Genomic DNA, 25,968 nt, shown 5'->3' with positions numbered 1-25,968 from the left:
TTTAATCTTTAACGTTATGCATTCGTTAGGTTTCTTACTTTTCTAAATACTACCGGTTTGCATTGCAATTGTTTGCCTTTCCCATACAACTTTGCTATCTTATTGAACAGTCTCGCCGTATGGTGATATCGTTCTTCTGCAGCCAGCCAGTGAGAAAGCAAGTCAAGCAGGTGTTTTCAATGTAGATATTTATTACAGCAAAAAATATAAATCCACTAACGACATACTTTCAAGCACTGCTGTAATCATAATCATTTAAATCGACTTCACCAGCCTGAGTTTTTGTCTCTTTACACTGAAATAATTAGACAATTTGTTCGTCTTAGATAGGCCTACACTATAGCCAAAGCAAAATTACAAAAAACTATTAAACAGAAATAATATTCATTATAATTGGGTTGGCTATTCTCGTCATATAGACACTATTTTCAATAGTATTAAATATTAATAAATATTAAATAATACAATTTAAAGTGCTGAAGTCAAGATAACCATAGCCAAACGATTAAAAAATACATTTTTATATCCAATACCTTCACAGTGTTGATCAATTGTCAAAGGGGAAAGTGTACATACCTTTAAATGTCAAGGATCTAAGATTATTATTACAATAATTTCATTTTTGAGATTTTATTTCAGGGGGGGTTGTGTTCATGCAGAAACCATGCTTTGAAGCCACTGCTTATGAATACATGTGAAGGTAGACCTCACGGGGAGGCTGCGATCTTTTGTTGGGGTGCATAGTCTTCTAATTCAAATTCCTTCCTGAGGTTAAGGAGCACGCGGATGGAAGACTAAAGAAGCTATGAAAAGAGAGAAAAGCCATGTCAGCCAGTTTTAGAACAACAACAATTGCAGTATGCTCTCACCTATCTAATAACATGAAGAAACACATACATAGACAACCAATTAGACTTATTATCATACATGCAAAATGTTGATACTGTGATTTGGTATCCATGTATAGCATGGGTATTTAGTTTCACTGATAAGGATGGTCTGACATATTTTGGGATAAGTGAGGGGAGATATGGAGAAATTAATCAACATAATGATGAACAGATGCATGGCTTAGTTTCATCATTCTTTATTTGAATGGAAAAGCAAATAAGTTATTCCTTCCTATTGTTAAAGTAAATTATTAAATCAGTGACAGAGCTCACATCTTTGCATGCCTTCTGAAGGACAACATCTTTAAAAAAAAAAAACTCACTCCACACTATCAGGTCAGAAAATACATGTAGTGTATTAAAATAACTATGTACATTACAAAATGTTTTACTCTAATATAGCTGAAGAGAACTCAACTTGTGCATTAAAGTTATTGTATCACAACCTGTCTTTATATTGCAGGACACTGAGTTAATTCCACTACAATAGTGAGTTATATCATATAAATATAATAATCGATAGCAAAACACAAACTCTGTTAACCCTAGCCCTTTCTAATGCTAGTGCAATTGAAGCTGCTGTTAGCTAGAAGACAGGAGAGTATTTTAGTTGGGTGCTTTGCATTGTGAGTCACATCTCCAAAGGCAGACAACTGCACATTGGCGGCACAAACATAAAACAACACAAGCAGTGTTATGATAGTAGTCTGTGCTTCTGTTTTCACATATCTAGCAGAGTCAGCATTAGGGACACATTGAATCGACTGTTCGTTCATACCTTTTTTGATCCATAAGCTCACAGTGGCTTATGGCCAATTTAGCTCACATACATATATTGCCTCAGTGTTTGTGTGTCTACACATACAATGTCAAAAGTAAGGTCAAATATCAAAGCCTTTTCCCATGCTGATGAAAGACACATTCCTGGTTTTCCTTGATGACTGCTCCATAAATCAACTAAAAAGAGGACAGAAAACAAATGGCAAAAACATGATAAATATGACGGAAAAAAAATGAAGACAAATAGGGGTTGTTGATTTATGAATGATATCTTACAAACCAACAATATTAAAAATTAACCTTTACTACAATTAACAAATAACCTTTAAAACATAAGGCATAACATCATCCCATTACTTGAATTGATCAATCCCAACATAAATTATCATCTATCTTCCTGTATTTATCTAAATGATGCATTTATATATAGGCATATACAAATATTTGTTAAAGTTGCAATCTCGAAGATCTCCAAATATTTTTTATTTAAGTAAATTTCAGGTAAGTCGCTTTCTCCGAATGAGGTAAAACAATGGGGATTGAGCCTATGGCCCACTGATAAAAGCCCTGACATATGCAGGATTTCCTACCATGCATTCACAATCAAAAGCACCACAAGTAGTGACACAGTTTCCATCACCCAGCAGTGGTTGTTCCAACAGAGAAGGTAGTTGGAGCTACAGCAACAGAACCATTCTTCAACTCACTTGTGTCTTTAACAACAAACAGCTTTTTTTTGTCGCCATAGGTGCAGCAAAAGAGAATGAAATTGAGAACTTCAAGAATGCCGCTTTTATGTAATGAATATAATGCTGATGTTTTTTTGTGTGCAATGTTTTTTATTGGCCACTTAAGATTTAGATGATCTCATTGTCATCCAAGTAATATTCTTATTTGCATGTACACTGTCTTTATTGATTAGGATTGTAGCATTTTGTAGTATTTAAAGAGTAGAGCCCTGGTCGGAGATGCAATCTTCCAGGTCAACACACAGAGATATTGGCAGCGGGCAGCATAATAAATGCTGTGACCCCCCAACAGGGTCTCGCTGCACCAAGTCAGACTCAATCTGTCCCAAGTATTAGTGTCGTAGCCAACAGGGCTACTGGTATGACAATGCTCCATTCTCTTCTCACTTCAACCCCAGACCAGGCGGTAGAACACTGAGTCATGACTTAAAGCTAGGGTAGGCAATTTGGGGGAAAACAGCCGGAGCAAGCTCGATTTTGAAGGTAACCAACCAAAAGGATACCAGCCCTCCTTTCGGGGCCGCCCTACAAAGCCACTCCCTTAAATCACACATGACTAGCTTGCTATCTTTAGCAATAGGTCTGCCTAGCCTTCTGGAACATTTTGTGGAAGACTCCCGTCATGCGCAATGAGTGCACAGGCACAGTGCTAGCAGGTGGCTAATAGACAGACAGGTAAGCTATCTCATCATTTCATTTGGGTCGAATGAAATAATGCAATAAACTTATTACAGGCCTTTAACAGCCACAGATACTCGATTATTTATTAAATTGACTGATTTTTGATTTGTTCATTTCTGGATTCATTTAACCTTTATTTATATTTGAAAAATCAATCACCCTTCGAGAATTTAGTCGAGTAACTGAGCGAACATCTGCACTGCAAACCTGTTCCTAGAAGTCATTAAAATTCCGAAACCACCAGAGCAACACCAACCAAAACAAAGTGGACTTACTTCTTCTTGTCCTTGTCCTTCTTGAAGGGCTGCTGGGAGCAGCTCTGTAGTGCCTGACCCATGAGCGTCTCGGCAGCCACCTTTCTTCTGTTGAAAGAGTTCATCTCCTCCTCCAGCTCCCGTCTCTTCTCCTCCAGGTTCCTCTTCTCATCGTGGTGCATGCGCTTCAACTGCTCAAACCTCTCATGCAGCTGGAGGGGACGGTACAACATAATGCATGTTTGACTTTAAGTATTCTTAAAAGTCAAATGACAGCTTCATGGATGGATTCATCCATTTACGGGCCTCACGCCTACCTCTCTTTCCTTCTCCTTCAGTTCCGCCTCCGTCTCCTTCACTTTGTTGACAAACATCTGTCTCATCTCCTCCTCCTTGCGCTGAAGCTCCACCAGGAACTCCTTCCTCTTGGTCTCGTAGGTCTGCTGCAGGCTGTGGGATACATACAGAATCAATCTTGAGTTTTGACACAGCTTAGACACAGTTTACACTGTCCGATTTTTTTAAATGTCCCAACTATTCCAATCCATAAAGAGGTTCACCCACTGTCAATAGACAAACTATTAGATATTGGGATTACAATCTCTGGATGTCTTCCCACCAAAGCTTTAACTCAGCTCCTGGCTTGATCTCACCTGAAGGGCTGGCTGTCTGGATCTGTGTCCTTGAATCCCATTTCCTCCAGTTTGCAGCGACGGTAGAGCTCATAGTGGCGCGCGTGCGTCTGTTCTCTTAGATCCTCAATGTTGACACGAAGCAGCATTTCCCTGAGCTTCACAAAGTCACAGTGGCTCTCGTTCTCCACTGTTATAAAAAAGGCGGACATTCTGAATGAATCCAATATTGCCTCGAATGTCAACTTCACATGTTAATGGCAAATTATCTAATGATTATCTTAACCAGAGATCTATAGTGGAGCCATAGGTATTTCATTGAAAACGGCAGTTTTGTTTAACACAGTGATACAGACTCACCCTGTACTGATCCCCAAGGATAGAGCCTCGCCCTGACCATCTTGTTGCCCACTTTCACCTGTTCCACGCTGCCAATCACAGCAAAGGGAAGATGAGCCTGTTGGTAGACAATTGCAGGACCATTAAAGCAGAGGCCAGCTCGGTGTATTCCTTGTCTGAATGCCATACTGCCTGGAATCCTATTCCTGCTATTCCCTCTGCTGGACACCAGGGGTCAACTGTCAGGTATACTGCGATTTTGAGAGACATTGTGAGGTGCGTGCTATGTTATGCTTTTAACATAGCACCTCTCGCAGGTACATCAAAATCGCCTCGCTCTCTCGCAGGTACATCAAAATATTATACATATATATGGATAATAAAATGTCTAGCTTTGAATAGCAAGGACTTGTACAGCATTGTATTATATTGCACCTAAAATACTTTTGTTTTGCATTTGATATTTTGGTTTCATTGGACAGAAGATCTCAATCGAACTGATTTAAGGTCCAATCCTTGTATCAGAAAACTGCCCCTAGTGTTAGGTGGGATCCATTTAGTCAGGGAGGACAGATTACACAGGCTGTTTACCGGTATGCACAGGAAATGGGGTTTAACATGACATTTTGATACTTTTTTTTTACTTTAAAAGCAAATATCCAGCCTGAGTCTATGTTGTAGCCCCTGATTCTGTGGGTGGGTGGGTGGGAGAGAGAGAGAGAGAGAGAGAGAGAGAGAGAGAGAGAGAGAGAGAGAGAGAGAGAGAGAGAGAGAGAGAGAGAGAGAGAGAGAGAGAGAGAGAGAGAGAGAGAGAGAGAGAGAGAGAGAGAGAGAGAGAGAGAGAGAGAGAGAGAGAGAGAGAGAGAGAGAGAGAGAGAGAGAGAGAGAGAGAGAGAGTCATGCTCACATTCATAGTGGAGTTGATCTCCGTGACAGCTTCATCCTCTGTGGGAAACTGGTAGATCTGTACTCCGTTGCTCACCAGTTCACTCATGATCTTAATCTTGAATTTGTGCAATTCGCTCTTGGAGATTGTGTCAGCCTTTGCAATGACAGGGATGATGTTCACCTGCATACGAAAAAAATGTGCCGATAAAAAACTTTAATGAATAAATATACCTACTTAAAATTAATAAATAAATGTCATTAATAATAATCAATTAACCTGTTTAGCCTCATACAATAATCCCCACCTAATTAACATGCCCACATAAATCTAGAAGCTCTACATCGATCAGGGTTGCATGCATGAGGTTGGTATCCCTAAGTAGTTAATGCATGAAAGTTGGGCGATCAAAATCAGTTAGTTGTGACTGCTGTGTAACAATCACTATTTCAGAGTAAGCTACATACAAAACAAATTAACAGTTAAAAATGTTTGTGGTCAGGCATAATTAACCTTGCTGTCCAATTTCTTCATGGTCACCAGATCCAGGGACTTGAGAGAGTGGCCGGTCGGGGCTATGAAGTACAGGCAGATGTGGATTCTGCTGTCGTGGTAGTTGTGCAGGGAACGCTTGATTTTCATCTCCTCCTGGAGGAAATTTTCAAACTGGGTGTCGATGTAGTCCACAATGGGTTTATAGCTGCATAGTAAACAGAAAGCTATGATACATTAATCACAGATAACTTAGCTGTCTCGCCTTCCTCCACATCATAGGTTCGATTCCTGTTCAATGTGAGCTAAGCTTGCCTTGCACTTTGGGCAACGTTTTACTATCTCAGACTCTAGAAACTCTGCTGCTACTGCAGCCTTGCAACCCAGAATGTCAGCCTTTTACAATCCCTTTAGTCATTATATTTCAGAACACAGAAATGACCTTTCATCGGTTAAACAAAATCATTAATCCAATATACATCAATGATATTAATCATTTATGATTTCAAATGTACAGTAAAAGGTCACGTCTTTCTGATTCCTTTAGCTACTGTAAATATATACCATACAATTCATACAGCCTATGCTCTGTACTCTGTTCAGTTATGCATTCAGTAGTTTGCAGATGAATACAAAAAAGAAAAACACAAAAAGTAAACAATACCTTTCGTCTTTGTTGATCTGGTCTCCAAACCCGACAGTGTCCACGATGGTCAGTTTTAAGTTGACATTGCTCTCCTGCAGGTCATACGTTTTTGGCCGTAGGTGGACATCTTGCAGGTAATGGCTGGCTTCGTCACTCTCAAACGTTGTGTTGAAAAGAGTGTTGATTAACGTTGACTTTCCGATCCCTGTCTCACCTGTAGAAGGCAATTTACATTTGTAAATAATGAGGTGGGCCGTGCTTCCGTGCAACTCCGAAATATTTTCCTCATGTATCAAAACAATTAAAATAATAATAATGTAAGAAGTTAACCTTACTATTGTTTCAAATAACATCATAATTACTAAATTGCATCTTGTATACTTCCGCATCTTGTATGTTTCTGTGTGCATTGCTAATTTTTTATTGTGTGTTGAATAGAGCGACTCGCTGCCTTTTTCCTTTGGGATTAATAAAGTGTCTGTCTGACTGTCTGCATTTCCTTTTAATGCAATGCAAACTTGCCGACACAAAGGATGTTGAAGCAGAATCCTTGCGAGACCGCCTTGCTGACCAACTGGTCCGGAAGACTGTCGAACCCAACATGCCCAGCCAGCTCCAGGCTACGCTTCTCTTCATTCTGAAAAAGAAAAAAATATATGTACTTCAATTGACAGCATGCTTTCTCCCATATTTTGGACAATTGCCCCTTTGCTTCCTTACAATGCTATTGAGTGAACATGGAATTCATGGCACACCCTTGTGCCGCCATGTCTTTCATAGTGCTTACAATGCAAGGCAGTTAAATACACCTTGTGAAGCGAAGTAAGATTAAGTTCGGAAATTACAACCATAGGTAGACCCATAAAGAGCAAAAATAACCCTTGTTTATAGCCGACAAAAAATTTGCAATCCAAAGTTGCATGCATTGACAGGGTTTCAGTAAAGGAATTTGATTTTTAAAAGTTTTCCTGAAAAGTCTGAATCGTGGGACAAAAGATGGCCCAAAAATGAGTCCAGTCTGATTAATTTGTATGCTTGGAAGATGTTGCTCTTCCTCATGCCAGATACAAGCTGGGACAAACAGAATTCCCATTTCAGAAGATTTCACACAAGGAAAATGATGTGCTTGATGAGCACACACACGCACACACACACAAAAGCAAGCAAGAAACAAAGAGCTCTTTATATGGATGTTATTTGACAGGGTGAGAGTATCCATACCCTTACAAATCCTCTACACACACACACCATGTGTGTGTGTGTGTGTGTGTGTGTGTGTGTGTGTGTGTGTGTGTGTGTGTGTGTGTGTGTGTGTGTGTGTGTGTGTGTGTGTGTGTGTGTGTGTGTGTGTGTGTGCATGCATGCGTGTGTGGTTGTTATCCTTATTTTGCAAAACCGGCAACCCTTGACTGAGACACAAGAACATGAGCAAGAGCATGATAAATAAAAGTGAGACACCAATAAACTCTAAGTGGTGTTTGATGCAATTGTCTCAGTCATTAGCAGAGGCGAGGCTTGATCACACTCCAATCTAACGTCTTGCGTTGCAATATTTATGCTAACAGCAATACACGAGCATAATTACAGTTACCATTAAACATTAACGTTATAACAACCTAAGCACACTAGCATTTTTGCTATAGTAGTTTGTTTACTGCCTGGCCTCGTTATGGAAGCGTAATGAGTTTGCATCCCGTGAGTAACCCCGTCTCACGGCGCTGGAGTGCGTAATTGACCTTTAAAAAGTCTTATTTAAAATGCATTCAAACACACCGAGTTCGATGCATTGGCTATCAACACCAACATAAGGATGCCATCGCATGACATGCACGTCAGACCAGCCAGGATAGGCTAATCCCCACCTAGGCACCTGAAGGCTATAATAAACAAGATGTTGGGAGGCATAAACCCCGGTCAATAATAGGTCGCAATGAGATGACAATTTTTCTACGTAAGCGTAATGTATAGGCCTACACTGAATAATGTACATATCGGGGATACTTACAGCGAAAATATCTATTTCAGTGGTCGCCATCGTCAGACGCCGCAGTAGTAAGAGGGACTTTACGAGGAGCTGTCTTCATCTGAACGGAGTATTGGAAGGGAACGGCTTAATTCATTCAACATGGCCACTTGGTGGCAACACCCCCTCGGTGCTGGAATGCACGATCAATTTGCTCATTGAGAACTATGGGGTTGGTTTATGATCGCCGCACCACAAAGGGAATCATCTAAATATTTTCGATTGAAAAGAGACACGATTCATCCTTCCAAATATTATTGGAGATGTACTTTAGTCAAAGCATGAACAAATAATAGCGGCTTTGTGGGGCTTATGATAGATAAATAAGTACGCGCATTTGGGTTTAATATACCGTGGACGCGCACGACGTGATTGTTTTTAAAGAGGCCCCGGAAACAGCAGGTTGTTGGGGGGGGGGGGACATCTCCCACTAGTACCGGGGAGAGGAGGGGGCGGGACTGGGAGAATTAATTGTATGTGGAGCGGGGCGGTCGTGTCCCGTTCTGTTTTTTTTCCTTCCCGTTATCATTTATATTAGGTTGTTAGAAAAAATGGCTTTAAATCAGGACACAATTTTAACCTTTTTATTGGAGCACGGCGGCAAGGTTACAAACGCAGAACTGCTGAACTGTTTTAAAAGTCAAATACACTGCGGCGATCCCGCGGGAAAGCAACACAATAGGGACTTGTTCAAGAAGTTGGTGAACAGCGTTGCCGTGGTCAAACAGATCGATGGTGTCAAGTTTGTGGTCACAAAGAAAAGATTCCGGGACTTTGTGAAGGGAGACGGCGAAGGGCTGAAATCGGGGGACGGTGTTGCCCATGAAGACCCATCACTCCGGACCGCTGCTTCGCCTCTCCACAGCACCGATCAAGCCGAGTCTGCAGAAATACTGCACAACCTACAAAACAACAATGCGTGTTATTCCTTCAATTTAAGCGGTAATTTCAAGGATGACACCATATATAATCATTTCGAGGCCATGGCTCTACCGATTAATACAAACAGCTGCACTGAAAATGAGCAGTCACTGAAGATTCTTAATATTTCAAGTGATTACGTGTGTATAAAAGGGGAAAGCGGTGCTGTCTTTGCTGTTGTATCGGTGAGTTCACCCCCTCGTACCCCGATACGAGTACGACCTCATGATTTCAATTCGGAGACGCCATCTGAATATACAACTCCAGATAAGCCATTTCCAGTCAAGTCCCTGTCACAAACAGTACCAGCCGTGAACCGCTTTTGTCAAATATTTGAGAGGAATACACACGCGTCGAAATCTTGTGAAAACTTAACGGAGCTGATGTTAAATGGCCAGGGCTCCCCTACAGATACGGGGTCCCAAAGCTCCATGACGAGAAAAGTTGAGGATTCAGATTCCGTTCCTTTGGATCCAATCGCTCACGAGTGGCTGGTCAAGTGTAGTGCAGGAATGTGGAGGCACGTTTACGGGTTGCTTTTACTGGACACACAGTTGGTGAACAAGAGAGACTTCTTGTCTGGCTTCACAGCCCTCCACTGGGCTGTAAAGGGGGGCAACGGCGAGATGGTGCGCAAGATCATGGACATCTCCAAGAGCAAAGGCACCTGCGTGGACGTCAACAGCAAAACACACGGAGGCTACACACCTCTGCACATCGCGGCCCTCCATGGTCACAGTGACATCATCACTCTCCTGGTTCAGGGTTACGGAGCCAGGGTCAATGTAAGGGATAACGCTGGGAAGAAGCCCTACCACTACCTGGGGACATGTGGGACGTTGGAACTTAAAGAGCTTCTGGGTGGGAGGCAGAGGGAACACTGCAGAGACCCATCCGAAGAGGAGGAGTACAGATTGCTGCTGCCTAAAGGCCTGAACACCATCAGTAAACTGTTTCAGCCCCACATGGGGCACCGCAGGAAACACAGACACCAGCAGCCACCAGGCTTTGCTGTTTGGGATGGCTTTTAAACAGGATTGTAAAACAATTGAGGTCAACATTTAACAGTGTCAAACTTCCGACAAATTGTCCTGGGCCTCATTTCCAAGCGGATTTGGTCCATGAGTAAATTTTTTAACATTGTAAAAAAAATGAGTGCCACTATAGTATGTATAACGATGTTTGTATTAAAATCTCTATTTTTGTATACTAATACGTACATTCTTTAAAGATAACAATGTAATGTAGGCCTATGGAAATGTGTCATTGGAGGAGTTTTTTCGCTAATGTCAACAGTTCCACAAACTCAAACGATAAGTTGTAAGCATTTTCTACAACAAAGTGACACCAACTCAACATTATTCACCCATCTAACAAATCTTTATTCGAGTCACAAAGGGGATATTCTCGGCTCTGGATAAACATGGGAGGGAGGTATGTACTAGTGGGTTGGTGTGTGGAGGCAGTTTATGCAAAGCAGACACAGATTGGACAGTGGAATGTTGCTCTTTCCTTATATTATTTCCATTGGGAGAGTGCAAGGATTGAGGAAAGCCTCTTCTTCCATAGTCCATTCATAGTCATTTGAGTGAATTAGTCAAATACAATCATTAAGTAGGTATTTCTTTAAACATTCGTTTTAGCCTGAAAAAGTCTAATTCGATTTATGAATTTAAGGTATTGTAGCAGGGGACCTGACCCCCGCCATCTTGGTGGTTTTACTGTTCTCAATTTATTCATGAGTTTAAAGGTTGTGTCTTACAGAGCCGGTGGTGAACATTGACATGTCAAAGCTCTGCTGAGTGTGTGCTGATGGCTGATTTATCCTGTGGTCCTTGATTACAGAATACATCACAGGTGTACAGCCTCACCAGAGTCTGATCAGCCTGCCTCAGGCCCAGTGAGGCTGCATAAACCCTAGACCAGCCACACTCCAGCAATTTGTAGGATATATAATTGTATACATATATACTATAAACACTTTGGTATACAGGAAGAAATAAGTAAGCAGGCAACAGACTTTTTGTTGGTTTGATTATATTTTGATTGAATTATTATTCATTTTTGAGGGGAAATATACAAATATTTTATTAAAATAAAATGCAGCTACCATTGACAACTAGACAAATATTTAAATAGCAAAAGCCAAGTCCTAGGCTTCACAAACTCATCCACACATGGAGTAGTACTATAGAGGGTTTATCGAGTCTACAATAAACATACTAAAAACCAAACGTTTGGCTAGTGCTTCCGGTAGCGTTGAATTGATTGCAGACACCTGACGTAGCACACGCTGATCAACGACCAGCGTGTTGAGGTTCCCCTCAACTCTCGCAGGATTGTAGCTCGGTGTTGAAGGCATTGGAAATTATAATGGGGACACAAATGTTGATGTCTACTTTATTGTATTATTTCAACACCGTACTACTACTTCACGTGGTTTTCTGTCACTGCGAGTTCAGCCATGCCTCGTCCAACGCAGAGCACACTTTTGACGGTTACACCCAGTATCCTTATGAAAACCTTTTCACCCCTTTGTTAAAAGCCTTGTCAGAGCATGGCAAAACGCGGTGGAACGCAGAACTTAATCAAAGTGTGAAACCCGAGCTCAAGTATATGAAGTACATGGTAGAAGTGCACAAGAAGTCAAGGGGTCAGAGGAGCTTGGACAGCAATGACCTCTTCAATACGTTGCGTCTGATAAAGCCTCTGGAAAAATGTCTTGACCAACGGAATGGTGAGTATGCCTATGTCTAATTTATTTCATTTTGTGTATGAAAGTTGCCTTTCATACATGTATGGGACTGTTCTTGGCAACACATTTTGGAAGGTTGACCACTTAAGGTCACCAATCTGCACCATAACGTTTGACATGAGGGGAACCAACTTTCTCGTTTTTTTTTAATTAAGGGCTCGGAAAAAATATATCAGTTTCTTGTGTTTCTATCGTCCGTTTCTCAGAGATTTCAATGCAAGACTTGTCCTACAAACTCGATACAGTGGGCGACAAAGAGCAGCTTCTGAAATCCGTCATGCTGTTCTCTTTTGACCATGACGTTGCAGCTCCTAGCCCCTCACTGTGCTACCTCAACATCAAAGAACGGGAGGATGCAAACCAGTGTCACTTGTGTCCCAGCACTGACCACCAGGTGATGTTCACAGTTCACCATGCATACACGCCGCAATGGAAGAATTGGGTGGAGGTCGACATAACAACCCTCTTGCTGCCAATCTTGAAGATCCACAAGAAAACTGTCCACCTGCTTGTCCACCTGAATTGTTCAGCGGGCCTGGGCCCCCTCGGGGAAGGAGGGTCTGCAACATTATTCCCCTCGTGGTCTCCGCCTTTACTTCTCTACCTGAATGATACCAGCAAATCAGCGCGTCAGAAGTCCGCCCCTCCTTCCAGGGCAGGTCAAAGGTCACCGATGGATGAGCCACTCACATCAGCTGAGAGGAGCGCCTTCAAGTTGCAGCAAATGCTCCGGCGCAAGAGGAGGCTTAGGAGGGCACCTCTGAAGACCAAAGGAGCCGGGCAAAGCTTGGATCTCCACCTCCCTGAGCTCCTGCCGAGCTCAGAGTACCCGACCAGTGACTGTGCCTTGTATGACTTCAAGGTGGGGTTCAGCCAGCTCAAGCTGGATCACTGGATCGTGTTTCCCCCCAAGTACAACCCTCGCTACTGCAGAGGGACCTGCCCGAGCACCTTGGGCTTCTTCTACCACTCGCCCATCCACACTATGGTGCAGAACATCATATACGAAAAGCTGGACACCACGGTGCCCCGGCCGGCTTGTGTTCCCTCACACTACAGTCCCCTCAGCGTTATGCTCTTTGAGGAGGACGGATCCTACGTCTACAAGCAGTTTGACGAAATGGTTGCCACAAGGTGCACTTGTCGTTGACTGAGTGTCGTTCTTTCTTGTACACGCTTAGCAAATTGTTGACATTACACCCCTTAAGTTATGTTACCATAAATGTATTTGGATACTTTGTCTAGCCTCAGTGAGTGCAGGACTATCATGGTGCAAGTAATAATGTAGTTATTTACATAGATCAGGTATTTTTACTTAATCGAGTGTATAGTGTTAAAGAGGAATCTTATCCAAAATTTGCAGTTATTTTTGTTTAAAACTTTAATTTACTTTATACACTTTATCCCACTGAACTCTAAATATTTGTGAAATTCTATTTGTTTTATGTTAATTTATTTTTGGGTGAATGGTTTATTATTTAACACGATGTAATAGTTTGAAGTAACCTTTTACATTTCCTTTTTGCTTCTGGGGATACAGACAAGTTGTTTGATCTGCAACTGTCAATTTTAATGTCCAGAATCCAAAGCTGACAAAATGAGGCCAGCTGAACGTTTCAATGATGTATAACTTCTGGTAATCAAGACCACCTAGGACATGTTGCATGTATAGAGTTGTACCTGTAAATCCATCTGACCATTTTTCAAATTAAATTCCTTCAGAGAAAACGATGTGATTTGAATCGCTGTCAAAAAAAAAAAAGGAAATAAAAAGAAAAAGCGAAGCAGTATTGTCCTGTGTGTTTGTACATATTTTCAAACAATGTTGTAAAATGTTTTCAATTTTGAGGAATACCATCATCATATATAAAGGTGCATACCATCATATTGAAATACGCTGGTATGCACCTTTATATATGACAGAAGAACTCCAATGCTCTACTTAGGTCTTTGAGAGGGTCAGCCCTGCCTTTTAAAATATTTGTGTGGCAGGGTATTAATTGGAGGTTTTGAATCCATACTGATGTTTATCAAGGGATAAACATTGGGACCCCCCCCATGACATTATTGTATTTATCTACATTCGCAAGTTGGAATTGCAATGCTCATCTTCATCGTAAGAATCCAAGCATTAGAAGAGTATTTCACAGTAACGATATGGAAAAAGTATTTTCTCTACAAGAACATGTATGCATATTGTGATGATATGATTTTGTTTCTGCTAAATACTGTTTGTCCACATAGGGGTGGTATTGTGCCTCATATATATTACATAAAGACGAGAACGGAATATGCGTAAACCGGCATCCGCTCACCATTGACCAATAAGAGATCCGAGCGAGCCGAAGCCACTGGTCGTCGTGAGAGCTAACAAGGTAATGCCCAATGTCATGCATGTTTTGATACGTTGTTTTTAGTTCAAGCTATTATGAATTTAATACATGTTTGTACGTTTTATTTTGTTGACTCATATTGTTCTGGTGGGTGCAGTACGCTGACCTAAGAGGCAAGGGTAGTCTTTCAAGGTCCCTAGAAAGCCATCTTGCTAACGTTAGCTAATACACTGTTTAGCAATAGCAAAGGTGCCCTTTCCGTTGCTCCTATTTGTGTTTTGTATTGAGTTGTACTGATTGATCAAAACCTTTACCAACCAGATACTTTCGAATATAAACGTTTGTAACAGTAGCATCGTTGTGCTGTATGGTGTTGACACCAAACACAACATTCGCTAACGAGTTCTCCTAGCCCTAGTCGTTACCGCCATGGCCACCGTAGTTTAATATAATGTTAGTTAGTTAGAAATGTATTGTCCCCTTGGGGAAACTGTTCTCAGTGAAAAGACAGATAACCATGACCGTTAACAACAACAACATAAAAAAACAAACAACAAAAAGTAAATAAAGATAAACAACCACTGACGAGACAAAACCCCCAAATCATCATATTTTCCACATAGCTCAGGGACACATCTAAAGACGTTGGCATTTTAAACCAACCTTCTTTTTTAATGTTTGTTTAAAAGGCTGATGGATTGTGGAATGAATGACTGTTTTGTTCTATTTTTGGAGAGGGCTGGGTATCGAAACCTGCTACCTGAGGGTAATAGTTCAAAGGTGGAGAAAAGTGGGTGTTAATGTACAGTAAATTCTCAATTATCTGCCATTTTCCTTTTATGACGAGCAATCTTCAAAAGTTATGTGGAGCAGTATTTCTACTGTTTGAATTGACTGGCGACACAAGTGAACTAACACCAGTCATACGAGTGTGTGGATTTTTATTTTACTCCTACTCCCCTACTCTTTAGGCTCTGCTCTCGAATACATTGTTTTAAATGTTTCACTTACTAATATAGATTAAAAAAAGTATTGTAATTACGCTGATACTTGCTTTTTCATACACAATATCAAGACTTTTCGTATTACACGGTCAACGAATCCTCAATTATGTGTGTGTCTATAATAAAGGTATTTTCTCATTTGTTTTAACAGGACTTGTCACCATGGGTCTTCATTTTGGAGGTTTGGCGAAGGTCCGCCACGTGATCACATACAGTCTGTCCCCCTTTGAACAGAGGGCTTTTCCTAACTATTTCTCCAAGGGAATCCCCAATGTGTGGAGACGGTTCACAAGCAGCTTCTTCAGAGTAGCTCCCCGTGAGTATTCATATTTGTTGTATACATCATGTAAAATGCACAGCTGGCTATCTGGACAAACCAAATCTACTGCTGCTGTAATGGAATATTGGTATTCCATTACAGCAGCAGTTGAGGAATATGGCTAGGAATATACTGTCGGAATAGGAATATAAATGAACTTTTACCTTTTTTATCTAAACATCTAAATGTTTTTTTTAATGCTATCATTTTTTTGTGGCCTTATAGAACCATAGGTTTTAAACCGGAAAGAAGTTACTTAGGCTGTCAATCTTGCTGCTATTAACAATGCTTTATTGTAACCCTTTTTAAAGGCTATGTGTAAAATTGTACATTAGAATTCAATCTAATAACATTTTCAAACCTTTCATTTAGCAATGGTGTTGATGTACCTGACCTACACCTGGGGTAACCATGTCCATCAAGAGGGCAAGAGAAAGAACCCCGCCGACTACGAGAATGACGAATAAATCTGACGCTCCCACTCTTTACTGTTAATTCCAGATCTGTATGTCGACCTAATAAAGCCACAAATAATTATATGAAAATGGATTATTTGAATTTCGCCTTTTTATTTGGTTGATATTTTGGTTATTTTTTGTAAATTAGGACTGCACAATGAACGATGCATTTAGTTATCCATGAACTGTTCAATATGCTCACCCAGTACATGTTTCAGTATATTATCTAATGTCCCAGGTTAGGCTGGATGTTGTGATGATTGGTAAAGGAAAGGACAAGATATTTATCATATATTAGTTCATTGCCTGCACTTGCAATACAATGTTCGCAATTTAAGAGCATTAGCAGCAAATCCGGGTACTTTTATGTTGAAATCCGCGGCCCGGAAGTTGGCTGTGTTTCTGCCTATGGCAAATACGAGAAGAAATCTCCTTTCCAACGCGCTCTGTGCATTACAACAGCTAACCGGCTTGCCTCTACGCAGAAGGCAGCTACATGGAACAAGGGTGGGATAGCCACTGCTAATTGAGAGAAGCCGTAGCTACTGTCGCGTCCTTGCACTTATTACTCATTATTTCCGTTTCAAATACTGTACATTTAATCTACGTTTTGTCAAGATGTCTGTTGTTGGATTTGATGTCGGGTACCTGAACTGCTTTGTAGCAGTAGCGAGAGCTGGGGGTATTGAAACTGTTGCTAATGAGTACAGCGACCGATGTACACCGTAAGTAATTCATTTACCTCATGTAATTTGCCATTGTTTTGTAAATTAGAGCTGTGTATCATTTCTCGTTCATTGTAAAATCTTTACATGATGCAGTCCCTACGCGGTGGTTTAAAGCTCGCTAGTTAGCCAGTCACGCTAGCTGCCTGTAGGGTTTCAACCCAGGAAACTGCACGTGAATCTTCTGCTAATGCTAGCTCAACGAGCTCGACCCTGCCTTTTGTCACTTGTAATAAATCTTCAAGCACCATGATGACAAACTACAAATCCCCATGTTGCTCTTATAAATGCTTTACGGAAGATGTTAAATAATATTATTGATATCCCTATCCGCATTTGTTACTAAGAATGTGTGAATGAGCGTCCGCTAAGAGGAGGCCTGACGCTGTCAAAATGGACTTTGATGGAGAATACATGACATGTACCACTATAACTTGCATCAGCAAAGTCCTAATCGATGGAATGTATTCTTATTAATGTAACGTTTGTTTTTATTCCCGATCGTTGCTATATATTTTCTAGAGCATGTGTTTCTTTTGGACCACGGAATCGGGCGATTGGCGCAGCAGCAAAAAGCCAGGTATGTTTACGGCTATAGGCGGAAGACTGCATCCCATTCATAGAAGAAACACGCTATCGTATTGGACAATACATTCTGAAAATGTTTGAATCCGTAAACGTCTCTCACAAAATATTTGTTACTTCTATAGGTGGTTTCAAACTGCAAGAACACGGTCCAGGGTTTCAAGAGGTTTCATGGACGGGCATTCACGGATCCATTTGTCAATCGTCAGAAGTCAAGTCTGGTTTACGACCTTGCACAAATGCCCACAGGGACCACTGGAATCAAGGTAAGACCATAGTTGTAAGCCAATAAAATGTGGATTTCTCTCAACAATACAAAGAAGCTGATGGATTATTCATGATCAGGCCTTAATTGAATGGATGGAGAATATAATTCCTTCATAGACCTCTAACTGTAAGATTGTCTGTTACATTGACATGTTGGCAGCATTTGTTGGGCTATTATCATTATCTATACCTTTTTAAAATAGCTTTCTACTGTCACTTCCATTTTTATAAAAATAATATGGCTGATATGCACTGTTGAAGGAAATGTTTTGTGAGCATGCGTTTTATGAATGATCTGAAATTCAGTATTTGATCCATTCAAACTGTATTGTGTATTTGCCTGAAGGTGATGTACATGGAGGAGGAGAAGGTGTTCAGCATTGAGCAGGTGACTGCAATGCTGCTGACTAAGCTGAAGGAGACAGCTGAGAGTGCATTGAAGAAACCTGTGGCTGACTGTGTGGTCTCTGTGAGTATGCATATCTGTTTACCTACAAAGCAGAAACCTGATGCACGGAAACTACCTTTAAAATAATACATTTATTTTGTTTAGTGCTTTTCAAAAATAGTCATATATACAAAATAACGCTCTAAAATGTAACTCACTGCTATAAGCCACTGCTTTTAATCCTGATTTAGATACAAACTGCTCACATGCTGGCTATGTTAGTAATACCTCTGTTATTCTCGCTAGGTCCCATGCTACTACACTGATGCAGAGAGAAGATCGGTAGTTGATGCCGCACAGATTGCTGGCCTCAATTGCTTGAGGCTCATGAATGAGACCACTGCAGGTATGCCACCCTTAATTTGCCACTCCACGGTATCATGTTATGGTACAACGTGATTGGTTGTTCCATTATTTTTTTGGTTGAGAAAAAAGGATGGAATCTGACATTGTCAATCTTCAATCATTTTATAGTGGCGCTAGCATATGGCATCTACAAACAAGACCTTCCTGCCCCCGAGGAGAAGGCCAGGATTGTGGTGTTTGTGGATGTCGGTCATTCCGGATACCAGACCTCTGTGTGTGCCTTTAACAAAGGCAAACTCAAGGTTCGTAGAGCATGTTGAAACTCACAGATCATCTCTTCCCTGTTACTTATTGACTCTCCAATCTAACCACTTGACTACGTTCTGCTGTTTTCCCCCATGGCTTCTTAGGTCCTTGCTACAGCCTGTGACCCAGAGTTGGGAGGCAAGGACTTTGACGAGGAGCTTGTCAAGCATTTCTGTGAGGAGTTTGCCAAAAAGTACAAGCTGGACGTTAGGTCCAAGCCCAGGGCTTTGGTCAGGCTCTACCAGGAGTGTGAGAAACTGAAGAGGCTGATGAGTGCCAACTCGTCCGATCTGCCGTTGAACATTGAGTGTTTCATGAATGACATCGATGTCTCTGGAAAGATGAACAGGTGGGCCAACTGTATATATTCAACCAAATGTTCTTTTTTTTTCTTTAACTTTTTTGACTCGTCTATAGTATTGCCATTCCAATGGACAAACGTAACTTTATTGAAGCTTAACATTATGGTTAGTTTGAAGTTACCGATTTAATACCAAAATGCATCAAAATAGTATCAACGTTGAGATCAGTATTTGTAGTTTACTCAAGTAATATTTACCTTTGGACCGATTACAGTGCAATGCATACAACTCACTTTTAACCATTTTACCTTTGCCACCTTAGGGGTTCCTTTGAGGCAATGTGTGCTGATGTTTTGACCAGAGTAGAGGCTCCCCTGCACGCTCTGTTGGAGAATGCCAGTAAGTGTTTTGTGCGTTACGAGCACATATAACCCAAATATAGTACTGCAGATTTAACCATATTACCATGACAACAATACATGTGTAGTCTTTTAAAGCCTGAACTAGGATTATCTGACCATAAAATACAAATTCACTTTGGTTGTTAAGGTGGACAACATGTTTAACTGAGCAACTGAGTAGTATAGTTCCAGGTATTGGATACTGAAAAGACTTGCCTGCTGTGGCACATTAGAAAATAGCTTTGTCTGGATCTTTAGAATTCTTTGTTTTTATTCATAATGAGTGCATATCAACAGGCATTCAGAAAACTCACTAAATCCTAAAAAAAAAAAAAAGGAGATATTGTATTATAATGATCAAGTTACTTGAATTGGTATCACCGTGAATCAAAGTGCCATTTGTATAGCCACATTTTAATTGTTTTTAAAATTGCATCTAAACTAATCCTTTATATTCTCGTGTGGCATCGTAGAGTTGAAGAAGGAAGACATCTATGCGGTGGAGATGGTGGGCGGGGCTTCCAGGATCCCGTCTGTCAAGGAGAGGATCAGCAAGTTCTTTGGGAAGGAGCTGAGCACCACACTGAATGCAGATGAGGCGGTCGCCAGGGGCTGTGCCCTGCAGGTACATCTCACGGTCAATTGTCCATCTGGTGGCACACAACTCAACTGTTTTAACACTGTAACTGAAGGGGGGGCCATCATCTTGTTCCTGTAGTTTTCCATATGTTTTCACTCGTCAGTAAAATGCGTTGCGTCCCCTGCAGTGTGCAATCCTGTCCCCTGCCTTCAAAGTGAGGGAATTCTCAACTACAGATATTGTCCCGTACCCAGTCTCTCTGAAGTGGACCTCTGCTGCCGAGGAGGGCTTGAGGTAACGAGCGTTGCCCGTGTTTTCTCCTCTTTTGGTCGTAGGGTTCTCCTCAGTAAATAATCTGTCGCATATCTTCTGTGTTCCAGTGATTGTGAGGTGTTCCCAAAGAACCACGCGGCGCCCTTCTCTAAGGTATTGACGTTCTACCGGAGAGAGCCCTTTGCACTGGAGGCGTACTACAACTGCCCCAAAGAGCTTCCCTACCCGGATCCCTCTATTGGTAAACGATCACTACGTTGATGGTGCCGTTAGTGCACTATCACCATCATTTTTTTAAAAAAATGGCTTGATAAGATGATGGAACAATGATAAAATATTAAACAATTGAGTATTACGAAACCAGAAAGCGAAAACATAATTAATAATAACCATTAAAAGAATCACTACCAAGTTACATTACACGGGTAGGCACCAGGCTACATGCCAATTCTCAACCGTTTCAGGCAGCCATCTGGTGCCCGCTCTGGCTAAAAACTCAATATTAGCTGCATGCATGGTCACTAATCGGCTTTCGTGACAGTGCCAAGTATACTAAAGCTACCTAGCGAAAAACTGTCGGCTCCAGTCTAAAGCTGTTATTTTTGTCTACTTGGATCCGCAGGGCAATTTATGATCCAGAAGGTGGTCCCTCAGGCGTCTGGGGAGTGTTCCAAGGTGAAGGTCAAGGTGAGGGTGAACATCCATGGCATCTTCAGCGTCTCCAGTGCCTCACTGGTGGAGGTCCAGAAGTCTGACGAGACAGAGGAGCCCATGGAGACGGAACAGGCCGAAAAAGATGGCGAGGTAAATGATTAAGCTTATTCTATTACATTTCTAAAGAAAACAATTCAACTTATTCCCGTGTTGAAAATGGGTTTGCATGAATACACCCTAATGGTATGGGCTTTTGTAGACCAAAATGCAGACCGATCAGGAGGACCAGAAGACCCAGGCAGAAGGACAGAAAGAGTCTGAGAAGAAGGGCACTCCCGAGGCTGAAGAAATGGAGGTAACAAGCCGTGGAACAAATTGTGTGTCTGCGTCTTGATGGCTTAAGGAATGGTTCGGTTTTGATTTTTGTTTTATTCCAAGGTCTGTCAACACCATAACTTTCTTCTGTTTTTATCTTTGTCATTTATACTTCTTCCTCCCTTCTGTTTCTTCAGACGACCCCAGAAGAAGTCAAAACAGAGAAGAAGTCGGACCAACCTCCACAAGCCAAAAAGCCCAAAGTCAAGACAAAGGTGGTGGAGCTTCCTATTGAGAACAGTCCACAGTGGCAGCTGGCCGACGACATGCTCAACCTGTTTGTAGAAAATGAGGTACATACGTCTTCTACTCTAGTCTTACTTTCTCCGATATCGTTGGAATTTTGCATCTAAAAACGGAACCTGATGGAAAGGGTTTGTATTTCCACTGCGTTTTGCACAGGGCAAGATGATCATGCAGGACAAGCTTGAGAAGGAGCGGAATGACGCCAAGAATTATGTGGAAGAGTACGTGTACGACATGAGGGACAAGCTCCACGGCCTGTTTGAGAAGTTTGTCAGTGAATCTGTGAGTGACACTTTTCAATCTCTCAGATCAACCGATCATTATCCCATTTGATTTAAGACTAAAATGAAGATCTCGTGGGATTGGTGTTTGCTAATAATGTCCCCTTTCATAATTCTGACCGGGACATCATTTAGGACCGAGATATCCTGTCAATAAAACTGGAGGATACCGAGAACTGGTTGTATGAAGATGGAGAGGACCAACCCAAGCAGGTTTACATCGACAAACTGGCAGAGTTAAAGGTATACTAACATGTCACATATCTATATTTTTTTACTAGTGCTTTGTAAAGGTTTCTGATTTTGTTACTAACTGAATTATACTTTACAGGTACTTGGCCAGCCCATCCGCGAGAGACACATGGAAGCTGAAGAGAGACCAAAAGCATTCGAGGAGTTGGGCAAACAGGTCCAGCTATTCATGAAGGCTGTGGAGGCGTTCAAAACCAAGGTACATTGCAAATGATGTCTGACTTTAAATGCTCATTATGTAATGACTTACTATCGCATTTATTAGCAGCCTATCTGACACTGTTTGATGTGACTCCGTCGATATGCTCCATCATCGTTGGCCCTGTTTTATTCCCATTCTAGGAAGAGCAATACGACCATTTAGATGAGGCGAACGTCAACAAAGTGGACAAGATGACCAGTGAGGCTATGATGTGGATGAACAGCGCTATGAACCAGCAGAGCAAACAGACCCTCACAGTCGACCCTTCTGTCAAAGTCAAAGAGATTCAGGCAAAAACAAAGGTAAGGGCTTAAAGCATCGAAACTTAATGCCATTGTATAAACTAAGACAGACGCTCCTACTGTTGGTGATCATAATGTTTTCAAATATCTCCAGGGTAAATCTATTGCCTTGATCATTCCCATAACCCCACACTTTGAATCTATCCTTGCTCTTTAAAGGTTTGATTATCTCACTCAGGGATGGCCATCGGCAGTACAGCGGGCGGTGTCTGCATGTTTTAATACGTTAATGTGCACTCGTTCCCGCCCTAGGAGCTGTTCTCTGCTTGTAACCCCATCATGAACAAGCCCAAGCCCAAGGTGGAGCTGCCCAAGGACGACAAGGCCGCCGAGCAGAACGGGCCCGCCAACGACCAGGACAAAGCCCCGGCCGAACCTGCAGACAGCGACTCCTCTGAGAACCCAGCGGGCGCCTCCACAGAAAACAAGCCTGACATGGACCTCGACTGAACAGGCAGACACACCAGGACCCCCCCCGCCCCCTCTCCCCCAGCAGTGCCTCAGTCTGAACCATGTGCACTGTTCCTGACCTAGACGTGATTCCCAAATTCTTTAGACGATCAGATGGAATAATCTTAGTCAATCCCAAAAAAAAAGTTTCAATGATTGGAACAGACCCCATGTAATCCTAATGAATAAAAGGTCAGAGCAGATGTTTCAGATTGAGATACATGTGCGTGAGTGTGTGTGTGTGTGCGTGCGCGCGTGTCAGCCGGTGCAGTGTACTTTATGATGCCCACCACAGTCAAAACAGGCAGAATTCTCAGCACATTGACCCAAGCTTTTAAAGGCAGCGTTCTGCTGCCATAGCATGTCCTTTCCTTTCTGCTGGAATAAATTAAAGCCAACTGCAATAAGCCTGTTGATTGACAATGAGCGCTCTACACATAATGGTATTTATTTCTGTTGTGTGCCCTATAAGTGTTCTAGTCTGTGTCACAATATGGTTTTAATAAAGTGATTTCAAAATCATGTTTTAGTTTAATGACTCATTATTTTGTTTTTTTTATTCTAGTCTATTAAATCCATAAAAAACGATTTATTTTTTTATTTCCAGCTACGTATTACATGAAATGCATACATAAGGAAAAACCGGAAATGGGATTCATTGGTTCGCTGATTCAGCTCTCAGCATCAAGCAGCGGTAAGTCATATGACCTAGAGTTCCCCCAACTAGCAGAACACAACCCATCGACTGTTTAACATAGCTATAACTATTGCCAATATCTTGCCGCGTATTTCCCAAAGTATTAATGGATTGCAGAATTTGTATCCGTTTTTTTACGCTTTCTTTCGCTTCCAACAGTTGAGTGGTCTGTCGAGCTAAACGCGCCGAGCGAGCTTCCTGTCTATGTCCCGAGTTCAAAGACCAATTTATATGAGCCTACATATTTCACATTTCGCTTCGCAGCGACGAACTAGATGGTCGACCTTTGTTTAAGCACTACTATTATCTCTGCGATCAAGAAGAAGCCTCGTTGCTCTCGTTTTTAAAGACAATGAAACTCATTATTCTTGAACAATATGACCAGGTTAGTGAGTGGGCTGCAAAATACGTAAGAAACAAGATTTTACTCTTCAATCCTGGTCCGGAAAGATATTTCACATTGGGTCTACCAACTGGTAAGCCGTTGCTTGAGCAAACAACTAGTTATCATACTTCATCCGTTATGGCGATGACAGAGCCGTCGGTTTAACGGAACACATTTGTTTTCCCACTGCTCAGGTGGAACACCACTTGGTTGCTACAAGAAACTGATCGAGTTCTACAAGAATGGAGAAGTCTCATTCCAGTATGTCAAGACATTTAATATGGATGAATACGTTGGTAAGTAAATCCTAAGAATGCTTAATCATGCATGGGTCCTTTTGATTTGATGTGCAAACCTATCTAAATTGACATTTCTGAACTTGCCCAGGTCTTCCCAGAGATCACCCGGAAAGCTACCATTCCTTCATGTGGAATAACTTCTTCAAGTACATTGACATAAGAGCAGAAAATGTCCACATTCTGGATGGAAATGCTGCAGATCTTCCCTCAGAGTGCCAGGCCTTTGAGAAGAAGATACAAGATGCTGGGGGAATCGAACTTTTTGTTGGAGGTAAGAACTATTTCTGAATTTCTGAACATATTATGTAGCCAACCATCAAATTGTTATTTTACTAAACTCTACATTTTTAAAACATCTCATTCAACACTGAGAATCACACTTGTCCCTTTTTCAGGTATTGGACCCGATGGACACATTGCCTTCAATGAGCCCGGTTCTAGTCTGGTTTCGCGGACCAGAGTGAAAACCCTGGCGATGGACACCATCCAGGCTAACGCTCGATTTTTTGATGGGGATCTGTCAAAGGTGCCCACGATGGCTCTGACAGTCGGAGTAGGCACTGTGATGGAGGCAAAGGAGGTTCGACATCTCCCTTTCACTTATAATGTTTTGCTGTGCTATTCTTTGTTTGTAACATTGTGTGTGCAATCTGCCTTTTCTCAAATGGTGCTTTTATTTTTTTGTTCATGGTCAGGTCATGATTCTCATTACTGGCGGACACAAGGCTTTTGCTTTGTACAAAGCTATCGAGGAGGGCGTTAACCACATGTGGACGGTATCTGCATTCCAGCAGCACCCACAGACCCTTTTTGTGTGTGACGAAGATGCCACTCTGGAACTCAGGGTCAAAACTGTTAAATACTTTAAAGGTAACATTGATTTTCCACATAGGCACTCTACAGTAGGCTATAGTTTAATGACTGATCTAGACTTATATTGGCAGTGGGGATTCGTCATTTGTTCACAAACGTAAATTAACTCATATGTACGCTATATCAATACTAGAAAAACACATACCAGACATTGGGCATGTCAACAGAATGTATTTTAGAACCCAAACCTGAACCAAATGTACTCTTGTATTCATGCATTTAGGGATGATGCACGTGCACAACAAGCTGGTGGATCCACTTCCTGGTAGCCTGAAGAAAAACTGAAGTTCTGCAATAGGCAAAGGCCTATTTAAATGTACTGTTTTCAACACTCCACCTTATTATCATTTCATAACATATTTTGCAATAATTTTCTTTGAGTAAAGCAGGATTTTTTTTTAAATCTTATTATGAGCAGAAATAATTCATTTTTTATGTTTTTTCTTTTTTAGAACTCTTGAGGTTGTTTAGTACAAATATAAGTAAATATGGAACTTTTGAACAATAAAAACACTTCATCAAAACTTAACTGTGTCCTTGTTGTTATTATTATTATTATTATTATTATTTATGGGGCTGGCTATTTGCTCACGAGGA

At 41.4% G+C, this 25,968-nt stretch overlaps 5 protein-coding genes across 10 annotated transcripts; 4 read left to right on the top strand and 1 right to left on the bottom strand.

Annotated features, from left to right (window-relative positions):
* Positions 1–199: 199 nt before the first annotated feature.
* Positions 200–8,740, bottom strand: LOC130390688 (septin-8-A-like). 2 transcript variants are annotated; one of them, XM_056600776.1, is made up of 10 exons: positions 8,355–8,740; positions 6,872–6,986; positions 6,368–6,563; positions 5,725–5,911; positions 5,233–5,394; positions 4,347–4,443; positions 4,008–4,176; positions 3,672–3,804; positions 3,376–3,566; positions 200–803 (listed from the first exon to the last, which is right to left on the bottom strand). In XM_056600776.1, the coding sequence occupies exons 1-10, from the start codon at positions 8,382–8,384 to the stop codon at positions 749–751; spliced, it is 1,335 nt and encodes a 444-aa protein (XP_056456751.1). In that variant the 5' UTR covers positions 8,385–8,740; the 3' UTR covers positions 200–748. The 2 variants fall into 2 exon arrangements, with proteins under 2 accessions (XP_056456751.1, XP_056456752.1); XM_056600777.1 differs by having other exon boundaries at positions 200–1,847; positions 8,355–8,739.
* A 110-nt stretch (positions 8,741–8,850) lies between these two features.
* LOC130390687 (uncharacterized) lies at positions 8,851–11,039 on the top strand. The gene has a single exon (XM_056600774.1). The coding sequence runs from the start codon at positions 8,924–8,926 to the stop codon at positions 10,322–10,324; it is 1,401 nt and encodes a 466-aa protein (XP_056456749.1). The 5' UTR covers positions 8,851–8,923; the 3' UTR covers positions 10,325–11,039.
* Positions 11,040–11,200: 161 nt separating this feature from the next.
* Positions 11,201–16,253, top strand: LOC130390689 (cytochrome b-c1 complex subunit 8-like). Of its 4 annotated transcripts, XM_056600781.1 has the most exons (4): positions 11,948–12,030; positions 14,293–14,423; positions 15,537–15,701; positions 16,077–16,253. In XM_056600781.1, exons 3-4 carry the CDS (start codon positions 15,548–15,550, stop codon positions 16,169–16,171), a joined length of 249 nt encoding a protein of 82 aa, XP_056456756.1. In that variant the 5' UTR covers positions 11,948–12,030; positions 14,293–14,423; positions 15,537–15,547; the 3' UTR covers positions 16,172–16,253. The 4 variants fall into 4 exon arrangements, with proteins under 4 accessions (XP_056456754.1, XP_056456753.1, XP_056456755.1 ...); XM_056600780.1 differs by lacking the exons at positions 15,537–15,701; positions 16,077–16,253 and adding an exon at positions 12,255–12,442 and having other exon boundaries at positions 11,546–12,030; XM_056600779.1 differs by lacking the exons at positions 14,293–14,423; positions 15,537–15,701; positions 16,077–16,253 and adding an exon at positions 12,255–13,866 and having other exon boundaries at positions 11,201–12,030.
* A 301-nt stretch (positions 16,254–16,554) lies between these two features.
* On the top strand, positions 16,555–23,636 carry LOC130390686 (heat shock 70 kDa protein 4-like). The gene is made up of 19 exons (XM_056600773.1): positions 16,555–16,887; positions 17,410–17,467; positions 17,598–17,738; positions 18,086–18,208; positions 18,434–18,533; positions 18,662–18,795; positions 18,904–19,148; positions 19,424–19,500; positions 19,976–20,127; positions 20,270–20,376; positions 20,463–20,596; positions 20,978–21,159; positions 21,269–21,364; positions 21,522–21,677; positions 21,787–21,912; positions 22,047–22,154; positions 22,243–22,362; positions 22,506–22,667; positions 22,920–23,636. Exons 1-19 carry the CDS (start codon positions 16,781–16,783, stop codon positions 23,115–23,117), a joined length of 2,526 nt encoding a protein of 841 aa, XP_056456748.1. The 5' UTR covers positions 16,555–16,780; the 3' UTR covers positions 23,118–23,636.
* Positions 23,637–23,750: 114 nt separating this feature from the next.
* Positions 23,751–25,893, top strand: LOC130390692 (glucosamine-6-phosphate isomerase 1). Of its 2 annotated transcripts, none has more exons than XM_056600786.1 (6): positions 23,751–23,811; positions 24,394–24,495; positions 24,587–24,769; positions 24,894–25,078; positions 25,194–25,368; positions 25,595–25,889. In XM_056600786.1, the coding sequence occupies exons 1-6, from the start codon at positions 23,766–23,768 to the stop codon at positions 25,654–25,656; spliced, it is 753 nt and encodes a 250-aa protein (XP_056456761.1). In that variant the 5' UTR covers positions 23,751–23,765; the 3' UTR covers positions 25,657–25,889. The 2 variants fall into 2 exon arrangements, with proteins under 2 accessions (XP_056456761.1, XP_056456760.1); XM_056600785.1 differs by having other exon boundaries at positions 23,794–24,290; positions 25,595–25,893.
* The last annotated feature ends 75 nt before the right edge of the window (positions 25,894–25,968 follow it).

Source organism: Gadus chalcogrammus, chromosome 10 (assembly GCF_026213295.1).
Source record: "Gadus chalcogrammus isolate NIFS_2021 chromosome 10, NIFS_Gcha_1.0, whole genome shotgun sequence".
Classification (NCBI taxonomy): domain Eukaryota; kingdom Metazoa; phylum Chordata; class Actinopteri; order Gadiformes; family Gadidae; genus Gadus; species Gadus chalcogrammus.
Note: the sequence above shows the minus strand (reverse complement) of the source record. Positions and strands in the feature narration are given on the sequence as shown.

Coding starts and splice junctions, on each gene's coding strand:
- LOC130390688 (XM_056600776.1), bottom strand. CDS start 8,384: ATGGCGACCACTGAAATAGATATTTTCGCT. Junction 6,987..8,354: donor CTGAAATAGATATTTTCGCT/GTAAGTATCCCC, acceptor TTTCTTTTTCAG/AATGAAGAGAAGCGTAGCCT. Junction 804..3,375: donor AAGGACAAGGACAAGAAGAA/GTAAGTCCACTT, acceptor CTCTTTTCATAG/CTTCTTTAGTCTTCCATCCG.
- LOC130390687 (XM_056600774.1), top strand. CDS start 8,924: ATGGCTTTAAATCAGGACACAATTTTAACCTTTTTATTGGAGCACGGC.
- LOC130390686 (XM_056600773.1), top strand. CDS start 16,781: ATGTCTGTTGTTGGATTTGATGTCGGGTACCTGAACTGCTTTGTAGCA. Junction 17,468..17,597: donor GCGCAGCAGCAAAAAGCCAG/GTATGTTTACGG, acceptor TTACTTCTATAG/GTGGTTTCAAACTGCAAGAA. Junction 20,128..20,269: donor CCAGGGGCTGTGCCCTGCAG/GTACATCTCACG, acceptor CGTCCCCTGCAG/TGTGCAATCCTGTCCCCTGC.
- LOC130390689 (XM_056600779.1), top strand. CDS start 11,667: ATGGGGACACAAATGTTGATGTCTACTTTATTGTATTATTTCAACACC. Junction 12,031..12,254: donor ATGTCTTGACCAACGGAATG/GTGAGTATGCCT, acceptor TCCGTTTCTCAG/AGATTTCAATGCAAGACTTG.
- LOC130390692 (XM_056600785.1), top strand. CDS start 24,167: ATGAAACTCATTATTCTTGAACAATATGACCAGGTTAGTGAGTGGGCT. Junction 24,291..24,393: donor CACATTGGGTCTACCAACTG/GTAAGCCGTTGC, acceptor CCCACTGCTCAG/GTGGAACACCACTTGGTTGC. Junction 24,770..24,893: donor AATCGAACTTTTTGTTGGAG/GTAAGAACTATT, acceptor TCCCTTTTTCAG/GTATTGGACCCGATGGACAC.